The sequence below is a fragment of the Schistocerca serialis genome, chromosome 5, assembly GCF_023864345.2.
Source record: "Schistocerca serialis cubense isolate TAMUIC-IGC-003099 chromosome 5, iqSchSeri2.2, whole genome shotgun sequence".
Lineage (NCBI taxonomy): Eukaryota > Metazoa > Arthropoda > Insecta > Orthoptera > Acrididae > Schistocerca > Schistocerca serialis.
This window is the reverse complement of record NC_064642.1, coordinates 306,070,498-306,096,315: the sequence shown is the minus strand read 5'-3', so window position 1 is coordinate 306,096,315 and position 25,818 is coordinate 306,070,498. Positions and strand designations below refer to the sequence as shown.

At 38.3% G+C, this 25,818-nt stretch overlaps 1 protein-coding gene across 4 annotated transcripts in view; it reads left to right on the top strand.

Moving 5' to 3' along the window:
• Window positions 1-5,462: 5,462 nt before the first annotated feature.
• Window positions 5,463-25,818, top strand: part of LOC126481416 (electron transfer flavoprotein beta subunit lysine methyltransferase-like) — a 57,299-nt gene continuing 36,943 nt past the window's right edge. The window contains exons 1-2 of one of the 4 annotated variants that reach the window (XM_050105156.1): window positions 5,463-5,973; window positions 6,326-6,544. In XM_050105156.1, coding sequence (XP_049961113.1) covers window positions 5,876-5,973; window positions 6,326-6,544 — 317 coding nt within the window. In that variant the 5' untranslated portion in view covers window positions 5,463-5,875. The other 3 variants (XM_050105155.1, XM_050105157.1, XM_050105158.1) reach the window with 3 other exon arrangements.

Here is a 25,818-nt window from a genome sequence, read left to right as displayed (position 1 = left end):
CTTCTCTCTGTCTTTGACTGTCGAACTTGCTTTCCATTATTGCTTCGATCATTACGGCCAAGTCATTTTTTTCAAAAGCGGGAATAGTTTGCACTCTAGGACCGGCTTCTAAAACTTCGGTCGAGGCTGCTTCTGCCTCCGCTCGTGTGCCTATCGCGCGTAATCATAATGGATAGTGAGGTCCATTCGCATCACCGCTGTCATCTGATTTTGTCTGTGCCGCTGTTTACGGTCAGCCATCTTCATGAATTATTTGTCAAACGTCAAAATGCTACAGATATTGTTTGTCACTGCCGTCAGTCGTTTGTCTGTGACGTAGTGCTATGGCTTACTGGGACCTAAGATGAAATTTTAACTCTGGGTAACAACTGACATTCACGTACGCCAAGAAGACAAGATGGTTCAAATTAATTACAGACAAATGAAGTATCAGACGATTTTACCAGTTTTGAGTGTAATTATCCGCCATATTGTAAAAATTTTTTTGATGCACTGACAACAATAGCACACTTTCACTGAGTTTAACTACATAAGAATGGACTATGGACAAATTGAAATAAAGCTGTTTCAAGGCAAGGAAAGACAGGTTTACGTTCTGATCAACTCAAAAGGTGCAACGTCACAACGAATGCTTGGCTGCTGCGTATTAAAATTTCACTTATTATGGCTGTCTTGATAGTGATACGGCTGGATACTCGCGTTTAAGTTTCTTTTTTGGTAATTTCATCAATCGTTCTTTTGAATTAATTATAAGGTTTTCCCACTTTTCTTTTTCGGTTGAATTGCATCCACATGAAAAAATGAAACAATTATTAGAACAAGCACTGACAAATTTTTAAACACATACATGAAATGATTTCTGATCAGGTTCCCGTTCGGCTGCAAATGTAGCGTTGCTCTTTGGGGGGCAAAAAGAAAAAGAATTGTTATTTTATATCTTTTTCAAAAATGTCGAAAAAGTGAATATTTTGGTGGGACACTTGGCAACACAATCAGGGATTCAGCACACTATTATAATAACATTCGTTGATCATTAAATACCTGAATAAGAGAAACATTATAATTTCTGTGCGTTTTTATATTCGCAATGTAGTCATACCTGGAACAACACTAAGGGACCAGAAGATTTATAGACTTTAAAAGAAATGCAACACTACACAATTTAAAAAAAGTTGGTTCAGAAATAATAGGAAAACGATAATGTTTCTTCTGCCTCATGCTGCGTTCGGCCCATCAGCGTGAACGTAATTTCTGGTGATAAACTAACACAAAATAAGTATCAATTAAGTAAATGAGGAGATGGAAATCATCAAGGTTAATTTACTAAAATAAGCACACTTATCTTTAACACACTTTTTTTAATGCTATGTACCTTTTCATATTAAATTACAATAGATGACCATTGTGGTTACGTATTTTATACATAACAGTCAAAATGTCCTCTTGATGCTGTCTGTTTGTAATCAGTTACAAGAAACTACATGTTTTCTGATTGGAAAAATAACAATTAGCATATTCACTCAATATTTTCACATGAAATATAAAATAACGTTGCGGTACGCAGCAAGTCTGCATCCGCCTTTCATGGAATACAAACAATAAAAGGTGAGGCGCCAATTGCCTCATTTGTCTTGAAACAACAGAATTATGTTTTTACATCATTAATTGATACATGTACATAGAGATTTACAGGCACCGCACAAGAACGGCAAAGATAAAGAATAATAGATCCTGTCGCTGCTATGTGATGGTTCATTTCTTTTATTTTACAATTGTTCGAGAACTTTAGGCCATCAGGCGTTTACTATTGAGCGTATATTAATGTTTGTGGGGCGAAAATTACTAATATTACAAGACACAGTGTTACACACTGTTGATAGGATTCTAAGGGAATAACATGCTGATGACATTCTGTCTGCAAGTACCTTTGTGTGTTCACACCACTTCAGCTGAGAGTCAATATTCATTCCTAGAAATTTTGCATTTGTTACACGGTCTATAGAGGTGCCATGTACATTTAATTTAACACTGTCATTTTCCCTCTTCAAACTGAAATTCATGGCATTAGTTTTCTTCATATTCAATGTCACTTTACTGCTTATTGACCAGTTGTAAACTTCCTTGTGAGCTTCATTTGCTTTCTCTGTAAGGAGTTCTCTTGTTTTATCAGTGACAATAATATCGCTGTCATCAGCGAAGAGAATTTTTTGACCATGAGTAACACTACTGGGAAAGTTGTTGATGTTTATCACGAATAGTATTGGTCTTAATGTGCTACTTTGCAGAACCTCTATATTAATGTATTTTGGTTCTGATAAGTATTTTACTGAATGTTTAAATGTATTTGAAGTATATGTTATCTCTACTCTTTGTACTCTATCTACTAGGTATGATGGAAACCAGTCATTAGCTACCCCTCTTCTTCCTAATGCTTCTAATTTATTTAATAGGATCTTGTGGTCAGCAGTATCAAAGATCCAAAAATATGCCTGTGACATATTCATCTTTGTCAAGAGCATCAAGTACAACCTTTGTGAATTCTACTATGGCTGACTCTGTATTATTGCCACTTTGGAAACCAAACTGTGATTCGCTTAAAAGATTGTATTTATTCAGGTAATTCATTAATGTGTCTTTCATAATTGCTTCTATTATTTTTGAGAATCATGACAGCAGGGAAATGGGTTGGTAATTTTCTGTGTCTTCTGCATTACCTTTCTTAAGCAAAGGTACAACTCTTGCCTGTTTTAACTGCTCTGGAAATTTCCCTGATGTGAAGGATTCATTTATTATATTTGTTAAGGGGCCTTGTACAATCTCTATGCATTGTTTCAGTACACACATTGATACTACATCTAAGCCCACTGACTTCTTATTTTGTTAGTTTTTGAACGGTTTGATTGACTTCATTCTCTGTGGTTGGAAGTAACATAATTGTATTTAGTGCACCATTTTTTTTTGTTTTTTTTTTTGCTGTAACGTCTCTGCAAAACTTGAAAAACGATAATTCACATAGTTTGCTAAGTGTTGTGGATCATTTATTACCTTATCCCCCTGCCTTAGCATTGTCTTTTTCTGCGTTTCTTTGCCTCTAACTGTTACCTTTTTTATAACATCCCAGACTGTTTTGCTTTTATTCTCTGATTTATATATTATTTTTTCATTAAATGACTTTTTTGCACCAATCAGCACCTTCCTATAGATCTTTTTGTATCTATGATAGAAATTTGAGAATTATGGATCATTGCAACTCTTTTTCATAGAACTGAGGTATTTAAGTGTTTGGGAGGAGTTCTTAATACCTACTGTTATCCATCTGTTTTTGTGAGGTATTTTTACAGTCATGTAGACTTTTGGTAATACCTTTTCAAAGTTCAGTTTAAATAATGTGGATGATTTAGAAAATTTCATATACACATTGGTTTCCGTATATGCTTCATCCCAGCTTTGTTTTGCAAGTTCCTTTGAAAAATCTTTTATTTTGATTTCTGATAGATTTCGTTCATAGGCTTGTAGTTTAGGGAATGATTCGATGCCTGATTTTACTGTTGTTATTTGACAGAGCTGGTCTGATAGTCTGAGACCTTTCCAGCTACATGACATTTTTCCCGGTCCATATTCGTGGTCACATTGTAAATTACTGATGCAGTCACTGTAGTAACCCATGTTGCACTATTTACCAATAGGGGGCAACCACTAGGGGCAACTTTGAAGGATATTTATGAAGGTGCTGGTGGGTTCATTTATGATGTTAGTAATAAAATTATAAACAGCCGACCAGTTGCAATGGATAAAGAAATTCTTTACCTAGGTTTTGACAAATATAAATTTGTCTTCTTCAGAAGGACAATGAACATCATAGCTTACATTAGAAAGTATGAAACTTATAAGCTAAATTTTAACACAAATTAGAGAACTCTTGCATTACAGAAATATAATAACGACGACTGGTACTTACAATTTTACATTAGTTAGGACTAATGTACAATCGCCTTTTTTACAATTGTTGGCATAGACCCATGTGTCAAAAATAAAATATAGCCCTAGATTTAGGGTTTGTCACGTAAATATAAAATAGCTCATGGATCTTGCAGAGCTCACAACCGACTGAGTGTAATCGGTGAGCGTAGTTACTCTGAAAACAGGGCAGGTGGCGCTCGTGCTGAGAAACATGTGCCAATTGGCGTACAAAGGCAACGCGTAAATTATCAGTATTAATAACGTCCTTAGGTAGAGTAACAATAAAAAATGGAAGGAAATTAACACTCCTGTTATAACAGTATGGGAGCATTGGTGCAAATAATGCACTTATACATCAAAAAAGGCAAGTGGCGCTTACGCTAAGAAACTTACGCCCAGTGGCATATACAGCCAAAATATAAAAAATTACATTACTATATTAGTGAATCCCACAAACGGTATACATGTCAGAACTTTAAAATTGACTATAATGGCTCTTGTCAGGAAAGAATTACGAACACTGGTACCCGATCCTGTTAATACACATTCGCAGGGAAAACCAAAATTTTAGAGCCAGGCAAAATCACATAAGGGCCGATGTAGTAGCAAACATACATCATGACAAAACCACCATTACATAAGGGGTAGTGACCTGAAAGCACTGAAGGTGCATCATAGCTTCCTGAGGAAATAAACCACTAAGGTTACCAGCATTAATGTTATACTGTAAACAGTACAGGTTCCAAGCCTTCGAAAAATTGTCTACAAGCAAGGTTCAACTGGTCGTTCGGTATATTACCGTCCTTGAGCTCAAGATGTTTGGAAATTTGTAACTCTTTCCACAGATCTAATCTACGCCCTTTGTCTTCTCTGTGTAGGATAACAGTGTCTTCTAAATGTTTTGGCGTATGACAGGATATCAGGAGGTGTTGAGCAAAAGTAGAATTGTGTATATTCGCTCCTTTTTTACCTAATAGATGTTCTTTATGTCTTGTTTTCACAGCTCTGCCTGTTTGACCAATATAATATGATGGACAGTTGTTACAGGTTAGCTTGTAAACCCCTGAATTGGAAAACCAATCGCCGGCGATCTCTACTGAATGTACAAGATTTCTTTTGAAACTGTTATCTGTAGAGAAGGAGACGTTACAGTTATATTTTTTCATTAGATGTTTTATCCTATATGATATATTGTCCAAGAAAGGCATAGAAATAAATTTTTTAACTTCTTTGCTATCAGCTTTGAGCAACAACCTCCCAACACATTTGACAATCATCTTGCGACAATAGCATGTCCCGCGAAAAGAACAGTTGGGGACAGCCATGTTAGTTGATGGTTTCGTGACGTGACGGTGCCGGGACGGCCAGTATTAACTGGTCTTAATTCAGTTGAGAGTATTTCATGTAAATGATAATATTGTAACCTTCATGTTTTACTTACCTACTAATTCAAAAATACAAAAGTCACGAGGACAGCAATAAATGAAGCACTCTTCAAATTACGGTACTCGTCATGTGTTCAGACGAGGATCCACTACCGGAATGAATGATCCATTGTTGAACAATGTCGATGTTTTTGGACTTCTGTTGTCGATGCATCGGCGATCTATCGCCGTTCAAAACATCGATGCTAACCTCGATGTTTATATAAGAAAAAAAGAAACCACAATGTTTTGAAAACATTAAACAGGTGTTGGCATCCACATCCTTGATGAGAGAGATTATGCTAACACAGCAAAGTGATAATGCAGAGTGCGATATACAGGGTATATAATACGTTATAGCGCTATTGAATAAATATATGATTACATGTTGACGACGAATTTTGGCGCTGTTCGAGAAAAGATTGTGGTAGGAAATCTTCTGCTGTGGCGCTATATGCACCGGAAAAAAACAAGTTTTGTAACTAATTATTATGAATTCACGGTCTGCAGCGGTCAGCTTTCAACAATATCTTTTCATAATGTTTAGCACTACATTATTTCCTCGAACGATGTTAGTAGCGGTAACAAGGTAAGTTCGGAAACTTTGTTTTGTACTATAAGTGAAACTTATTCCGTAAATTCCTATTTGTTTGTTTTGTTATTGTGACAGTAAGCGGTGTTGTAATTGGCGTGTGGTTTGTCCGCTTTGCTGTCTCTTGGAATTCCTATTAAATAAGTTATCGAACCGGGAATTTCGAGAACAATTTAGTCTCCACAGCATCGACGCGGCATTGGACTTCAATACTTCCTTGCCTGTTGATGACGGTGATGAGATGCGCGATTTGTATCGTACCAAAAATATGAAAAGTTATACATAGACACTCGAAAGTTGCCTAACATATAGGGTAATGAAGGTTTTTTTTTTTTGTTTCTGTTCCAAGTACAAGGGGACGCATGCTGTGCACGACTGCGAAAGGGAGCAGATTACGACATCTGATACAGCAACACACAGAGGTTTCTAGAGACCATTTAACGCCAGAAATTGCACTCCACCTTATTACTCCTTCTTGCGAATTATGGGAATGCAAAGATCAAGCTCAAGTACCATTCAGTGATCCATACTGGGCTTTTTATTGGCCTGGTGGGCAAGCTGTTGCAAGGTGACTGCCTTTACTTGTTTCTATATTTCGACCATATGCATAACGTTGCTTTAGATGATGTTGAACGTGACTTAAATGTAATGTTTATAAAGAAAAATAATCGGTGCCGAAAGTTTATGTATTCACTTACTGAATAGAAGCAGTGGTACTGTGGATATTCTCTAATAGCTCTTCACATGTTTTTGTTTTTAATCGCATTTCAAATCATTTAGATCATTTTAATTGTTTAGGTTGTGACAGTTCATACACAGTGTTGATACCATAGATAAAATGTTGCCAAGATTTAGGGGATATATGTCAGACACTACACATATTTAAAGAACAAAACATAGAGCAAACAGAGATGAAAATTCATAACACAGTACCAATTCCTACACTAGTATATGGAAGTGAATTACAAGTCTGAAGCAGGCCACAAATGTATCACTTGAAATATGTTTCTGAAATTGTTGTGAAAGGATTTGCAAAATAAGACAAAACAAGTGTAATTTTACAATGTGTTTTAAAAAAATAAATAGGCCTAGCCTAAATGAAATAAGATCAGACAGACTTATTAATAAAGGAATCGGAGAAGCATATGAATCAACAAATTGGAATGAACACATAATAAGATTAAAAGATGTAAGATTGCCTCACAGAAGTAAGAACTTCAAATCAAGAGAATGCAGAAGTCTGGGGAGACTGAGAAAATTAGAGTAACGTAACAGACATATACATATGTACCATTGTACATAAAGGTATGCTGGGTCAATGGAATTATCCCATTATACCCATCTGCTTTCACCCATGATGCGATGGTGTTGTGGTGTGTGATGTCACTATGATGTGGAGAGTTTGAGTTGGTTGTGTTTGCAGATGACGTTTTATGGTTTTGATGGTGCCCTCTGGTGGTGGATGCAGATGTGCCGAGTTCAATGCGTGGGATTAGGTTCATTTCAGTTTTGGTTGTCATTTTGCTAATGTGCTATTCAGCTTAGGTTGTTGGTGTGGTAATGTGTGTTGTGGAAGTGTTGTCAGTGAGTTATTAAGGCTTTTTGTTTATGTATTTGACATTTTTGTTAGATCTGATTAGTTTGGTGTTTGTTGTGTGGAAAAAGTCTAATTTTTTAATTGCTTTTTGTTAGATATAGATATGATAATGAAGTTCATGACTACATCATTATGTTCTGAGATGGGTGATGATTTGGTGTCTGTCATACAGTTTCCCACAGCTGTTCGGTCTTATTGCTGAATATGTTAGGTGTCGTATTTGTGGCAACAGCGTGAGTTTGATGAGAGTTCCAACAGCTGGGGCCCCGGGACATTTAATATGCAGTGTTGTCGGATTACAGGTGTGTGTGTGTGTGTGTGTGTGTGTGTGTGTGTGTGTGTGTGTGTGTGTGTGTGTGTTTCCATAGGTAATTGTGATGTTTTGTTTATTTTATATGTATGGTAGGTTGGTTGTGTTTTAATTGATGTAGCAAATATGAGGTATTTACGTTTTTGAGTTGTTAGGATTCCACTTTTTGGAGTTGTAGGTGTTGGGTTGTTTGGTATTGTGGTCGTGTTGGTGTTGCATAATGCCGTAAATTAATTTTTTTAATTATTTTATTTGTTTTGGATGGTGCAGTGTTCTTTTATTGTTGTATATTTAGTGTGTCCCCATCCTAAACCCCCAATTTTCCACTGTTGTTTTGTTAATTTCATTTTATTTTTGGAGTGAGACATTATTGTGTCATTTTAATTCTTGTTTGTGTTTGTTGGCATGTGTGTGTAGTGATGTTATTGTTGTCATTTTGTATACATTGGAAGTAAGCATTTCCTCGCAATTCATGACGGTGGGGGTCAAAGCAGATGGGTGGCATTGGACACTTCTGTAATACCAAGTATGCCCCATTTTAATTCCTTCGTCGGTAGGCTCTAAGGAGAACTGAAAAAATGGGTGATAAATGATGATTTCTAAATCATGGGTGATAGGATTCCTAGTTTATAAAGTTGCATATCTAGTTTTGTGAACATATATATAGCTACAGCCACTTGCCAATCTTGTTATCTCTTCTTTGATAGCACTTCATCATCAATAACTGTATGATTGTGTAACTTCAGACATTGTTACTAAAATATAAAGTAACTCGTTCTTCAAACAATATATGAAACTAAAGCACTTCCCAGTTTGTATTCCCTACTGAAAAACACAAATCTTATATGACTCAGGTCATGGTAATTGTACTGCGGTAGTGGTGTCTGGCAGCAGCCTTTCTTTTCCGCTTCACTTCTCCACTCCACATCCTTCTGCACTTGGCACTGTAGGTATGAGTGTGACCGGAGCACTCATGGATACAGAGAACTCTTTTGTCAGGTTCTTTCGAAGAGGTCAAGAGTTTTTTATTGCCAATAAATTTAAAATACAAGTATTTTCTACGTGGATGAGATTTCAAATTATCTTTTTTAAGTAACATTCAGAGAAGGCTTTGTGTACAGTTCCACTGAAATTCTTGTCTTATGGCCCAAATACATAAATCTAGCTGTGAACTGAGATGTTTTCTGTACTTTCCAGTTACTTCTGCAGATGTGCCTGGCAGCTAATAACTAGATTCAGACACAAGTTGTAACATATATATAGTGCATTGCGCAACAATTTTGAAAGCAGATTTACTTCCTCTTGCAATGGATTTAAGTTTATTATCATTGCAGTAGAAACATCACCTCCAGTAACAAGTAACCTGATTTTTTGATACCTTCAGTTTTTCTAAAGTGTTTCAAAATCTGGCACTTTGGCTGCAAATTCTTCTGTAGGCGATCAGTGCTGAACACTGTGTCATGGTTTACTTTAAACATATGAAAATCACTACAGAATTGCATACACGTAACAACCCATAACTCGTTAGTACAGTTACCAGGTTTAATTGCAAGTCCGTAAACAAATTCACATAAAAATCAATCCAGATAACATCCACAGGTGTAGTCCTGGCAGCACAAGAGTTGTCACCAGATCGGTGTGGGTAGTTTGGGTGAACAGGTTGAAGAACCATGAAGTGCTCAGGCTGCAATTGTGGCTTTTAGAGGCAGTGTGACACCACAGGGCATGCCCTATGTTTTTTACATAACTTATCTCACCACACCAAGCATGCACTGCTCTCTGACAAGAGACTGTCCCCAATTGTGTGACCTTTAGTTACACATCAGTATCACTACATGACACCATAACTGCTCCATTAATACTGTCACCTGCTGGGAGTATTTTCCTAAATCTGAAATGGGTTAATCTCCTGCATATTATATGCAGTCAATTTAACTAAGTAGGTTACCTGGACTGACTCAAATTTTGGGTGTCACTGATGTGACCAACCAACAGCAGCAACCAAGGGCAAATTTTACCCATCTCACAATAAGATGTAAATCCTGTAATATGTATTTATTTTAAGTAATTGGGTTTCCAATGTGAAATTAGTTTAACAGAGAATGTTGTTGTTGTTGTTGTTGTGGTCTTTAGTCCTTGGACTGGTTTGATGCAGCTCTCCATGCTACTCTATCCTGTGCAAGCTTCTTCATCTCCCAGTACCGACTGCAACCTACATCCTTCTGTATCTGCTTAGTGTATTCATCTCTTGGTCTCCCTCTGATTTTTACCCTTCACACTGCCCCCCAATACTAAATTGGTGATCCCTCGATGCCTCAGAACATGTCCTACAAACCGATCCCTTCTCCTAGTTAAGTTGTGCCATAAACTCCTCTTCTCCCCAATTCTATTCAATACCTCCTCATTAGTTATGTGATCTACCCATCTAATCATCAGCATTCTTCTGTAGCACCACATTTTGAAAGCTTCTATCCTCTTCTTGTCCAAACTATTTATCTTCCATGTTTCATTTCCGTACATGGCTACACTCCATACAAATACTTTCAGAAACGACTTCCTAACACTTAAATCTATACTCGATTTTAGCAAATTTCTCTTCTTCAGAAACGCTTTCATTGCCATACCCAGTATACATTTTATATCCTCTCTACTTCGACCATCATCAGTTACTTTGCTCCCCAAATAGCAAAACTCCTTTACTACTTTAAGTGTCTCATTTCCTAATCTAATTCCCCCAGCATCACCAAACTTAATTCAACTACATTCCATTATCCTCATTTTTCTTTTGTTGATGTTCATCGTATATCCTCCTTTCAAGACACTGTCCATTACGTTCAGCTGCTCTTCCTAGTCCTTTGCTGTCTCTGACAGAATTACAATGTCATTGGCAAACCTTAAAGTTTTTATTTCTTCTCCATGGATTTTAGTACCTACTCGGAATTTTTCTTTTGTTTCCTTTACTGCTTGCTCAATATACAGATTGAATAACACCGGTGAGAGGCTACAACTCTGTCTCACTCCCTTCCCAACCACTGCTTCCCTTTCATGCCCCTCGACTCTTATAACTGCCATCTGGTTTCTGTACAAATTGTAAATAGCCTTTCGCTCCCTGTATTTGACCCCTGCCACCTTCAGAATTTGAAAGAGAGTATTCCAATCAACATTTTCAAAATCTTTCTCTGAGTCTACAAATGCTAGAAACGTAGGTTTGCATTTTCTTAATCTATTTTCTAAGATAAGTCGAAGGGTCAGTATTGCCTCACATGTTCCAACATTTATATGGAATATAAACTGATCGTCCCCAAGGTCGGCTTCTACCAGTTTTTCCATTCGTCTGTAAAGAATTCACTTTAGTATTTTGCAGCTGTGACTTATTAAACTGATAGTTCGGTAATTTTCACATCTGTCAACACCTGCTTTCTTTGGGATTGGAATTATTATATTCTTCTTGAAGTCCGAGGGTATTTCGCCTGTCTCATTTATCTTGCTCACCAGATGGTAGAGTTTTGTTAGACTTGGCTCTCCCAAGGCTGTCAGTAGTTGTAATGGAACATTGTCTACTCCCAGGGCCTTGTTTCGGCTCTCTTTCAGTGCTGTGCCAAACTCTTTGCGCAGTATCATATCTTCCATTTCATCTACATCGTCTTCCATTTCCATAATATTGTCCTCAAGAACTTGTATAGACCCTCTATATACTCACTCCACCTTTCTGCTTTCCTTTCTTTGCTTAGAACTGGGTTTCCATGTGAGCTCTTGATATTCATACAAGTGGTTCTCTTTTCTCCAAAGGTCTCTTTAATTTTCCTGTAGGCAGTATCTATCTTATCCTAGTGATATATGCCTCTACATCCTTACATTTGTCCTCTAGCCATCCCTGCTTAGCAATTTTGCACTCCCTGTCAGTCTCATTTTTGAGACGTTTGTATTCCTTTTTTCCTGCTTCATTTACTGCATTTTTATATTTTCTCCTTTCATCAATTAAATTCAATATTTCTTCTGTTACCCAAGGATTTCTACTAGCCCTCGTCTTTTTACCTACTTGATCATATGCTGCCTTCACTACCTTCATCCCTCAAAACTACCCATTCTTCTTCTACTGTATTTCTTTCCCCCATTCCTGTCAATTGTTCCCTTATACTCTCCCTGAAACTCTGTACAACCTCTGTTTTAGTCAGTTTACCCAGGTCCCATCTCCTTAAATTCCCACCTTTTTGCAGTTTCTTCAGTTTTAATCTACAGTTCATAGCCAATAGATTGTGGTCAGAGTCCACATCTGCCCCTGGAAATGTCTTACAATTTAAAATCTGTTTCTTAAGTCTGTGTCTTACCATTACAATCAATCTGATACCTTCTAGTAACTCCAGGCTTCTTCCATGTATACAACCGTCTTTCATGATCCTTGAAGCAAGTGTTAGCTATGATTAAGTTACCTATGCTCTGTGCAAAATTCTACCAGGTGGCTTCCTATTTCATTTCTTACCCCCAATCCATATTCACCTACTACGTTTCCTTCTCTCTCTTTTCCTATTATCGAATTCCAGTTACCCATGACTATTAAATTTTCGTCTCCTTTCAATATTTGAATAATTTCTTTTATCTTATCGTACATTTCAGGAATTTCTTCGCCATCTGCAGAGCTAGTTGGCATATAAACTTGTACTACTGTAGTAGGCGTGGGCTTCATGTCTATCTTGGCCACAATAATGCATTCACTATGCTGTTTGTAGTAGCTTACCTGCACTCCTATTTTTTTTATTCATTATTAAACCTACTCCTGCAATACCCCTATTTGATTTTGTATTTAAAACCCTGTATTCACCTGACCAAAAGTCTTGTTCCTCCTGTCACCGAACTTCATTAATTCCGACTATATCTAACTTTAACCTATCCATTTCCCTTTTTAAATTTTCTAACCTACTTGCCCGATTAGGGGATCTGACATTCCACACTCCGATCTGTAGAACGTCAGTTTTCTTTCTCCTGATAACGACGTCCTCTTGAGTAGTCCATGCCCAGGGATCCAAATGAGGGACTATTTTACCTCCAGAATATTTTACCCAAGAGGATGCCATCATAATTTAATCATACAATAAACCTGCATCCCATCGGTGAAAATTACGGCTGTAGTTTCCTATTGCTTTCAGCTGTTGGCAGTACCAGCACAGCAAGGCCATTTTGGTTAGTGTTACAAAGCCAGATCAGTCAATCATCCAGACTGTTGCCCCTGCAGCTACTGAAAAGGCTGCTGCCCCTCTTCAGGGGCCTCTCAACAGATACCCCTCCATTGTGGTTGCACCTACGGAACGGCTATCTGTATCACATAGGCACGCAAGCCTCCCACCAACGGCAAGGTCCATGGTTCATGCGGGGGTGGGGGAGAGAATAGTGACAATATAAACAAAAAGGTAAGTATTTTGAACACATAGGGTGAATATAACAAGCAACTGGATTACAGAAGTGTCAGATTCCACTCATCTGCTTTGACCCATGACAATATCAATTCTGCGGAAATGGCTATTCTAAACATCTCCAATATGGCACCTACGATGTCACACACGTCAATGAACATGAAAATACATATAAATAAGACAGTAACATCTGCCTCCCAAAAATACAATCAAACCAATGGGACAACTGTGGGAAATTGATTGGGGGGTTTTAGGGTGGGGACTAGCTAAATATAATAGTAAAGGAAACACATCACGATCCCAAAACACAAAATGACGAACAAAAAAAGATTACAACATTCCTCTACACCAACAAAATCTACAGGAATCGGACACTTCCCTTGACCTACATAGGTCAACCACAGCTGACTATACCAAAACACCAACGAAAAGTACAAAATTTAGAACACCCTTATGTCATGGATCAAAGCAGACGGATGGAATTGGAAAGTTCCATTGACCCTAAGCCTTGAACAGTGGTCAAATCTTGGACAATGAAAGTTTTTGTAAACTAGACACATAAAGTTTGTACATGAATACACAGGCTGTCCAAAGTTTCTCTGCACTCTTTGATCTAGTAACTGAATAATACAGTTTTCTTCTTGATGGAAAGTTTAAAAAACAGAAATAAAAAGGCTTATACAAATATAGGTTATGGTACATCGAAAACTTTCAAAAAACACTTTTCACTCGAATACTGTCATTGACAGATGACATTTACATCCTGCACACAAAATGATTGATTCTGAATGACTCAGATGGAGACCACAGCTTCGACATGTTAACTGGGTTTTCGTGATGATGTCTCTGGCTGTCTGGTTACTTGCGTTCTTCCAGCATATGTAGCATCTTGCTTTCCTTCTTGGTTTCTCATTTGCAGCAATTTTGGTTACCTCTAGTTTCTTTCCAAGGATCTCTCCCGTCATACAAATGATAGGCAACTTTAGTCCCTTCACGTCCCTGGATTGCTGTTCTGCATATGATTTCAAAAGTTCAGGGCCCAGTTCATGAAGATACAATTTTCTGGTGTTTGAATTCCCTTAGTTCCACTTAGTCACATTGGTCTTGAACAATGTGTATGAGTTTACTGCCACTGTATCAAGTAGGCTTTAGGATATTGACAATGGCCATCTTCTCGACCCCTTTTTGTAGTGTATATCCTAGCCATTTCATCTAAGGCACCCATCCACCCTTTGTGGGATTAAAGTATAGGTTTATATGGGTTTTCTTTTTTGGTGTTTCTACTTCTACTTCTGCATCATGATGTTGTCTTGACATCATCAACAGATTTATTTATTTTTTCTTTGTGATGTAAGAGACAATTGTTACTGAAGGCTTCTGAGTAGATGGAACTGTAATGCAAATTTGGAGGAATACAGCTCTCTACCTGCTGTCGTCATAAGTTTCTGTGGTATGTGTTTTCTGTTGAAAGGCCCCAAGCAATGTAAGTTTGTAATCTTCATACAGAATGTCCACCAATTCCACAGAAGTATAAAAACGGTCAGTTGGGATATTGTAGCCTGTATTCTTTATTGGCTCCATCAATCTCTTCACAATCGCAAGAGGGTGTTGTTCACAGGAAGGTCAAATGTCTTTTCCAGCATACACTTCCATTTTTGTTACGTATTGTTAAGTTACACGACTAAGAATTCCAGGTTTGTCTGTGAAGAAAATTTGAAAAGGACAACGACCTTTGGAAAGACATAGCATTTCATCAGTTGTAGTGCGAGATCAAGTTCTGAATTACTTTGGAAATATTCCATTCAGTTCTTCAAATACGTGACGCAGTGGCGCAAATTTGGCACCTACATGTCTTTCTGCCCTGATACCTTTATCATGAAAGCAATGAATTTTCAATAGTTGTCTTACACATAGTTGGTCTATATATGGCACTTCTCGGTAAATTTGACCATAAGTCAGATACCAAAATATTAGTGTTCTTGTAAATTCCCATTAGAATTAAAATTCCCATCAAAGCATATATTTCGAAAACTCTAACAGGAGATACGCATTTTTCGTGTCAGCTTCTTCATTTGTATGTCAACAATTTTCTGTACTATTTCAGGAGTGGAAAATTTCTTGAATGATTCACATATACTTGTTACTTTCCCAGCAGTAGTAATTCCCTGATGTACACAGACTATGTTGTCAAAATCTCTTTTACAATGCCTTGGAGCTTCTGCAAGAGACACTCTACCAGAACTTGTGTAACATATTTGTCAAGCATTACCTTCATGGTTTGTTTCTTAATTGTTGAATTCTCTTCGACTTCTGTGTGATCCAACTCAAAATCACTGAAATCTGGCAATTTGTTGTCCACTAAAAGTTCAGCAAAAATTTCTGCGTCACTCAAGCTCCTTTAACTCATTTTAGAAAATCCACTTTACAATAAAGGTGTTTGCTCTATTGTGACAGACTGCTGTTAATAATGGTTAGTAATCAACTATGAAGATGAAATCATCAATTAGACTCTCAACGAGGTACGGTAAAACTTACATTCGAGGTCATAAAGGAGAATGTGTGGGCAGTTTTTGCCTGTGCCTGGTGGTTGTAGGGTTAAAATTGTGTGTGTGTGTGTGGGGGGGGGGGGGGGGGGGGGGGGGGGCGTCACACATGCATGCTTTGTGTGTGTGTGTGTGTGTGTGTGTGTGTGTGTGTGTGTGTGTGTTGGAACAGCATAGACTGAAGGGATCAGTACACTATTATACTGCATAAAACTCTACACTATTCTAGATAATCAAATGACCTGTCAAATTGAGCTATGGTCCAGGTGGCTGGTGATGGGTGTAGAAGTGAGGTAATGTGATACATTTAGTCACTGGATTTCAGAAATAAGGTATCTTGTCACTGCTGTAAGGCAAATCATGCTTACCATCAAAAATTCCATCAAAATATCATGGGGTATCAAATATTGGTTACACCGACACTCAAAAGACACAGCAGTGCAGGCACAGGTCCAATATTTGCAACTGGCACTTCCAAATGTCCAAGCAGAACAAACAAACTTATGTTTGGTGGTCTGCAGTGTAATTTGCTGCATCACTCACCACTGCACCCAGTGCAGTGAATCCTACTCACTGTGTACATGCTGATTCTTACATGTTTAACACTAAGATGGTGTCAACAGTTGTTATGCTCCAAGACAAGTTTGTAACAACTCCTGTGTTGAACTATGAGAAATGAATGTGACGAATCATGAGTTGGTAGTCTACATCTACATCCATACTCCGCAAGTCACCTGACGGTGTGTGGCGGAGGGTACCCTGAGTACCTCTATCGGTTCTCCCTTCTATTCCAGTCTCGTATTGTTCGTGGAAAGAAGGATTGTCGGTATGCTTCTGTGTGGGCTCTAATCTCTCTGATTTTATCCTCATGGTCTCTTCGCGAGATATACGTAGGAGGGAGCAATATACTGCTTGACTCTTTGGTGAAGGTATGCTCTCGAAACTTTTAACAAAAGCCCATACCGAGCTACTGAGCATCTCTCCTGCAGAGTCTTCCACTGGAGTTTATCTATCATCTCCGTAACGCTTTCTTGATTACTAAATGATCCTGTAACGAAGCGCACTGCTCTCTGTTGGATCTTCTCTATCTCTTCTATCAACCCTACCGGGTACGGATCCCACACTGCTGAGCAGTATTCAAGCAGTGGGTGAACAAGCGTACTGTAACCTACTTCTTTTGTTTTCGGATTGCATTTCCTTAGGATTCTTCCAATGAATCTCAGTCTGGCAGTTGCTTTACCGACGATCAACTTTATACGATCATTCCATTTTAAATCACTCCTAATGCATACTCCCAGATAATTTATGGAATTAACTGCTTCCAGTTGCTGACCTGCTATTTTGTAGCTAAATGATAAGGGATCTATCTTTCTATGTATTCGCAGCACATTACACTTGTCTACATTGAGATTCAATTGCCATTCCCTCCACCATGCGTCAATTCGCTGCAGATCCTCCTGCATTTCAGTGCAATTTTCCATTGTTACAACCTCTCGATATACCACAGCATCATCTGCAAAAAGCCCCAGTGAACTTCCGATGTCATCCACAAGGTCATTTATGTATATTGTGAATAGCAACGGTCCTATGACACTCCCCTGCGGCACACTCTTACTTCGGAAGACTTCTCTCCATTGAGAATGACATGCTGCATTCTGTTATCTAGGAACTCTTCAAACCAATCACACAATTGGTCTGATAGTCCATATGCTCTTACTTTGTTCATTAAACGACTGTGGGGAACTGTATCGAACGCCTTGCGGAAGTCAAGAAACACGACATCTACCTGTGAACCCGTGTCTATGGCCCTCTGAGTCTCGTGGACGAATAGCGCGAGCTGGGTTTCACACGACCATCTTTTTCGAAACCCATGCTGATTCCTACAGAGTAGATTTCTAGTCTCCAGAAAAGTCATTATACTCGAACATAATACGTGTTCCAAAATTCTACATCTGATCGACGTTAGAGATATACGTATATAGTTCTGCACATCTGTTCAACGTCCCTTCCTGACCCCCTTAGTCGGTAGCTGATCGGAATACTCATCCATAAGTTCCTAGAATTTGTAAATGATGTTAGCTGGTATGTTCTTCTATTAGATTAGAATTTAACATCGTCATGATCTTTGGCAAAATTGGAAATGAGACATACAAGTAGGGTACTGCTATAACTGTTAAAGCAATCCTTTTTTTCTTTGTTGAGATTTGTTGGATTCACCAGCGCATAAGCAAATTACCACATTCCAATCTAACCTAGGACTTGAGCTACACAACAGGTCATTGTGTCAGCATATTAAGTTTTCTTCCATTCACATTCATTGGCTTTGGATACTCACAACCAGATTGCCATATTTCTACCTAACAGGTCAATCTGTCAGAATATCTAGTTTTTGTTTAGTCACCAAATAAATAAATAAATCTGTAACAGACTTTAAAATTAATAATCACCTGATTGGCTATGACTAATGTCAATGCATTGCCAACATCACATAAGAGCCGCCGACACCGTAAGTGCCTGTAGCCTAATATTCCTTATCAGGTGCCCTGCAATTCATCTCTGGTCTCCAGTTAAGAAAATTCCACTAACTTATTCACTCATATTTGTAACAAGTACATTGTTGTGCATTGCATCTGTAATTAGGGGTGATATATTTACCTGTAGATTTATAAATGGGTGTTACTATTCCATATTGAAGTCTGTCTGGAAATGTGCTTTAAGTCATTGACTGCTTATGAAAATAGATTGAGGTTGGTCTTTTTAAGTAGTTCCACATTTTTGGTGGCAAGACTGGAAGGTTTTGCAACACATGTGGTAGTGGATTTCAACCATTAAATACAACTTGCCCTCTGAGTTAGAGCTCTTGATTCATACGCCAAGATTTTTTAGCCCAAATCCATAATGTGTGGCTCTGCTTCTGTTTGCCGTCAGTGTTCTGCTCTTTATAGACTGTACTTGAGTGATTTGCTGCTTGAGACGTCATGTCCCAGAGAGAAGAATGATGTAGAGTTCATATAAATAGTTCATATATTTATTAAACATGAGATAACAGTACCAGTGCACATGTGTTTGCGTGAAATGCACAGAAAGATTATTTAGATGACGTAATATCTGATCTAGTTAGGATAAACACAGTTTCAGAGAGCACTAAAATAATGTCAGACTGCAGGACATGCTCCAAAAGTATCTGAAAAACAGTTTCATGTTCTACTGAAAAGCAGATGGGCTTGTGCAATACTCATATTACAAGGTGGCTAAAACCAGAGAGTAATAGTGATAAGATCTGCGGTACATACAGGATGGAGCAGAGGAAATGCATGTTTTTTGAACTGCTGGTACGCGGCGATGAGAGGGGCTATTGACTTTGAATGAATGTTGGCAGACTGCCCATACAATGCAGTTTCAGTCGCTATGGAACGTTGGAGCGTAGAGCATCTTGTGTTCGTTGTCGAGCAGTACTTTAAAAACAATGCTTCCGTAGTCACAGTATAGCATCTTCTCCATCTAAATTTTAGAGTTGGACTTCGAGGTGCAGTGCCTGATTGAAATACTGTACTCCAATGGGATGCAGCATTTAGAAGTACTGGATCTGTGCTGAAAAAGAAACTACCTGGTCTTCCTCGTTCAGTTCGTACTCCGGAAAATGTCGACCGAGTGAGAACGGCAGTTCTTGCTAGCGCGAAACAATCGGCTGGACGACAGGCTGTAGCTCTGGGTATATCACGTTGTTACTTCACTGCATCTTACATGATGATCTTAAGTTGCACCCGTACAAGGAAATGATCATCCAGCAGCTTAGTGAAGGGGATTTTGTGCAGCACAGGCAGTTTTGTCACGTAATGGACGAAACTTGTACAGAAGATGCAGATACTACAGTCTTCATGAGTGTTGAAGCACATTTTCATGTAGATGCTTATGTCAATGTTCAAAATTGTTGGTATTGAGCGCCAGAGAACCCACATGAATTACACCAAAGACCTCTCCACAGTTTAAAAGTAACAGTGTGGTGCTGCATTTCAAAGATGGGGATTGTTGGATCCTATTTTTTTTTTTTTGGAAGAAGAAGGGACTGCAGTTACTGTGACATCAGCGTGCTACGTTAAAATGTTAAACAACTTTCTTCATCCAAAACTTGAAAGGTGTCAAGTGAACATGAGAGAAATATGGTTTCAGCAGGACGGTGCCACAGCTCACACGGTGAGAGCATCCATGGAAGTGGTTCGACAAATGTTCCCAGGACATGTTATTTCGAGTTATAGTAACGTTTACTGGCCCCCTCGCTCACCCGATTTGTCAATATGTGACTTCTTTTTGTGGGGATATTTAAAATCAAAAGTCTACATGAACAAGCCTTGCACAGTCGATGACCTGAAGAATTCCATTTGTCAGGAAATTGCAGCCGTGCTGAATAAAATGTTGGAGAGAGCCATGCGTAACTTTCGGGAGAGGATCCAAATTTGTATCCAGCAAGAAGGACATCATGTTCAAGACATTATTTTTGAACCTAATTAAAGTATGTATATTTCAAAACTGCATTAAAAAATCTATCACTTAATGCTTGTTTTTATCAAACAGTGTCCCAGTCATTCAATAGTGAAAAACATGTGTCTCCTCTGCTCCACCCTGTGCTAGAGTGTTTACTGGGTAGGAACGGCTTGAACAAAATTAAAGGATATCCTGAAAGCTGGTATTAGAATCTTAGACTGACCATGAGACTCATCTGGAGAAGTAACTGCAAATATGAGAGATAACCTCAGTTTATCTGTTGTCTGTTTCTATGCTAGACATAAATACGGTTTCGTCATAAATGGCAGATTAGACTAAACTTGCTGCAAACACTTAATTTGGAACCCCAACAATGACCAAAATGTATTAGGTTATTGGTGATGGTCAGATCTTAATCTTATGAGGATCAATAACCTTGATGCAGTTGTAGCAACAATTATCACAAAGATACACTGGCCTTAATAGGGGGTTGGGTGGAAATAGAGGAGGTGGCCTCACTCTTCAGGCAGTGTCCCTTTATTCAGGCAATGATTAGAGAAAAGGTAGCCTGAGTTCAAGAGTTCAAATGAATAGCTGACCGAGCACCTGAAGTATTTCTATGTAGTAGAATAATTAGTTTGTACAGATCCTTTTGTAAGCATGAATTTTCATTCTCATCAAAAGAGTAATGCATATAAACATGTTGGTTCCAACAAGATGAATAGATGTTAAGTAATGCTGAAACAAAATGCTCAGGTATATGACCTAAACTGGCTTAAACACTGTATATGTTACGGTAAACTAAGGAGAGGATTTTATGACTTAAGAACTCAGAAATCCTGCACCAGGTACAAATTTGTAATTTATTACATTCAGTTCAAATAAATGATGGAATAATGTTCTGGGAAATTTCTCTGTCATCACTCAGTACATTCAGAACACAAAAGAGATCCATTACAATAATAAGTGGAACTAAAATGAGGGATTCATGTAAAACTGGCTTTACAGCACATAATACACTTCACCTAGTATGTGTTGACTTCAGAGAAACACTTATAGGATTTAAAACAAATGTAATTGATAAAGAAAAAATGTTGCAAAGTAATTGTGATGCTCACAATCATAAAACAATATTTAACAAAAATCTTCATAAGATCTGTGTTACAGTTTAACCCATCCAGAATTGAACAGTTCACAGCGGCTTGAAACATTTTAATGAACTTCTTGAGCCAATCAGAGATTCGAACTCTAAAATGTTCTTACAGCAATATTTACAATGCCAGTGTTTCTGTTCAGTTACTGAATAAATTTATATAAAAAGTAGAGTTCCATTGTCCAGTTTGTTATCCCATCTAATTTATTTAAATAAACAAACCGAGTTTTGTACAAGGTTCAGAATTATACTAGATGTTTAATTCATGTAGTTATTCACGGAATTAATTATGTAAATCCGGTATGCATCAACAGCATACTGACTTGTCCAGTAGCTGTAGCATGAAAAGCTATTGTAGCTAAAGAGGGCCAATAAATAAATAAGATGTTAATCAAAATGCGTATGACTCCAAAAAGGCAGTACACAGTATGTGCCACAAAGAAATCCTTTTGCATAAACTCTCCCAATCTAATAAATTTTGGTTTTATTTAAATAGTGGAAGTGGCACAAAAATTAGTGCCCATGCGCGTACGTGTCATGGAATAGGCAATGCTGTTCCCAAGGAGAATGCATTTAATGCACATTGTTGTTTATTTCTCTGTGTTATTCACTACATTGTCAGGTTTACATATGTACAACAGTTAGTAAACATTACAAGATGCATTGTACAAAATATCAATTGAAAAATACATATTTTTAACACATTCACCTCTAAGCATTACCATACATATCACATTTTAACTACTGTACATTTCACAATAAATGTTTGAATATCTCAACATCAACTTCAGTGCATTTGTGCACTCTTGGGTGAAAATGTGCTGCTTGTCTTAGTGTCTGCGCATTCACTAATGAGGAAAGCAACATGTATGGTGCAACTGAGCTGTTCCTCACATGTATCTACTTTTCATATGAACACCCCAGACTTCTTCCAACCCCATACACAAGAGCCAGTTAACTGTACTACCATGGCCAATCCAGTGATTGGGTAAGTGCAGTTGAGATGTTTTCTCACATGTGTGCTAAAATGTGGAGGCACGCCGTCATACTGCAAGTATGTAACAGTCCACTTGTCCGAAGGATCATCCTCAAGGCGTTCAGCAAAGGAATTTTCCAAATAAAGCAAGTAATTTGGTCCCGTCATTTGCTTTTCTAAAATGACTGGACCTATAAGCATGTTACCAGTCATGCCGCAGCAAACTTCAATTGGAAAATGAACTTGGAAATTAGTTTCCACTGTAACATAGGCATGTTCTTGCAACATTTGATGATTTATGTGTGTTGTTGATTTCATTTTGTGTAAAGTGGTTTTAGTCAGTGAATAGTGTTAATGGAAGCAAATGGTGACTGTCATTTAACCAGTGACAGAATCGAAGTCATTTGATATTGTAGGCAATGTGAAGATTGTGGAGATGCTGTATGTGAAGTGGGTACAAGTTTTCTGCAACTAATGTTGGCAGTTCACATTTTTGTGGACGTTGATACGTGCAGAATGTCGCCGTGTGTTGGTATTAGGACTAAGCGCAACATTTCAGCAATGTGCACAGGTCATTGAACTACATGTTCAGAAGAATGGGTACTTGGAAGAATACATGTTTCATGCAGTGGTAAATGTGCTACACTCTGGAATTCGATGTACCGCAAAGTGCCAATGATTTTCTGTGACAGCAGCAGCAGCACTATCATCGCAGAAGGCATAAACATACACCATATCTGCCAGTTCTTTGTCAGTGAGTGTACGGACACAGTTAACCAATCCTCCTCTGAGATACACTCTCAGTCTACATCAACATACATACTCCACAAGCCACCATATGGTGCACGGCAGAGGGTACTCTGTACCAGTATGGACTTTTCCTTTCCTGTTCTACTCGCAAATGTGGAGGGAAAACTGACTGTCTATAAGCCTCTATATGGGCCCTAATTTCCCCTGTCTTCTCTTTGTTGCCATCAGGTGAAATGTATGTTGATGGCAATAGAATCTTTCTGTAGTCTGCTTCAAATGCTGGTTCTCTAGATTTCTAGATTTTGTCAATAGTGTTCCTCGAAAAGAACATGACCTTACCCCAAGGAAATCCCATTTGATTTCCGGAAGCATCTCCATAACACTTGCATGTTGTTCAAACCTATTAGTGACAAATGTAGCAGCCTGCCTCTGTTTTGCTTTGCTGGTTTTCTTTAATCCAGCCTGATACAGATCCCAAACACTTGAGCAGTAGTCAAGATTAGGTAGCACTAATGTCCTATATGTGGTCTCCTTTACAGATGAACTACACTTTCCCAAAATTCGCCCAATAAACCGGATTTGACCATTCACCTCCTACCACAATTCTCACGTACTCATTCCATTTCATATCACTTCGGAGAGTTATGCTCGGATTTTTGTATGGTATGACTGTGTCAGGCAGGTCACTACTAATGCTGTGTCCGATTGTTAAGAGTTTGTTTTTCCTACTCATCTACATTGACTTAGATTTTTCCACATTTAGAGCTAGCTGCCATTTATCACACCAACAAAAATTTTTGCGTAAGTTATTTTGTATCGTTCTGCACTCACTCAACTTCTTGGAACATTTCACTGGGCGACAGATTTATGATAAATGCAAGCTAGGTAAGAGTCCAATGCCATAGGGTACTCTTTGTAAAACTGAGTTAGGAGTCCATCCGGACTAGGTGACCTAATTGTTTTCAACTCTTTTAGTTGTTTCTCTGTGCTAGTGTTGCTCATTACTAAGCTATGGATACTTATTACTAAGTTTTCCATACAGTAGTACATCTATTTGATGGTATGTGTGTACGATTCTTTTTCATGAATTGTTGTTACATTTCATCCTGGATTTTCCATTGTTTGATTTTTGTCTCTTGCATGAATGATTTCTTAAATGTGAGATTTGAAACTTCAGCTGCAACCCCTTACATATCACTCCTGAAGGGATCGTAATCAGATTATTACATCATGCATGAAGGCATTTTAATAATGAAGTGTAATAATGAGTGTAGGAAGCTACACTCCATACATGAATGGAATAGGAAAAATCCTAATAATTGGTACACTCGCGCTACTTCACTCGCAACACACCATGCACAGCTGCTCATTCAGTGGGCTAGCTTAATGGCAGAAATACATCCTGAAGTTGAAAGCAATAAGGTAAGTTTGCCAGAATAAAATGTCAGAGGTAGGGTGGGTAAGACGTGCATGCACCATTAACCCAAAAACAAATGTACATTAAATGTGTCCTATCTCAGGAACTGTTCAGAATAGGGCAAATGTCCATATAAAGTTTTTTGCTTCAAATGAGCATTCCGGTCATATACCTGAATATTGACCATTCCTCCAGGGACATGTGTCACAGTTGCAATTGGTCAACTCATACAGATACCCTAGTGTAACACGTTTTAGGGATATGAAATTGAACTACCACACAGGCTCAGTTGTTGGTGAAACAGGTGGTAGACTTCAGTTTATTGGTAGAATACTATGGAAATACAATCAGTCTGTGAAGGAGATTGCTTACAAATCACTCATGCAACCCATTCTAGAATATTGCTTAAGTGTGTGGACCCATACCAGATAGGTCTAACAAAGGATATTGAATGTCTACAGAGAAGGGCAGCACAAATGATCACAGGTTTGTTTGACCCATGGGGCAGTGTTACAGTGATGCTGAAGAAACTGAATTGGGTGACTCTTGGAGATAGACACTAACAATCCCAAGAGCCTACTTAGAAAGTTTCAGGAACCAGCTGTAAATGTAACTCTAGGAATATACTGCAACCGTTGCCATTTTTCGGGGTGCACTCAGCCTCGTGATGCCAATTGAGGAGCTACTCGACTGAATAGTAGCGGCTCTGGTCAAAGAAAACCATCATAACGACCGGGAGAGCGGTGTGCTGACCACACGCCCCTCCTATCCGCATCCTCAACTGAGGATGATACGGCGGTCTGATGGTCCCGATGGGCCACTTGTGGCCTGAAGACGGGGTGCTTTTTTACATATAGCTCCTGTAGGGAATGAGTGAAGTAGTGTGAGTGTACCTTTTATTAGGATTTTTCCTATTCCACTCACATATGTATCACAAGATCAGATTAATTATAAAATGCACTGGGGCATTTTAGTAATCATTCCTCCTGCACTACATATGTGAATGGAATGAGGAAAACCCTGATAACTGGTACAGTGGGACCTACCATCTGCCATGCACTGCACGTTGGTTTGCAGAGTATAGATGTAGATGTAGGTATCATGTTGTGAAACTATGGTCATAATCCTCTCAAAGTGTGTGTGTGTGTGTAAGGACTGGATAAATTCTAACGACAGTGTATTCTTCACGTTGACACAGTAAAAGTA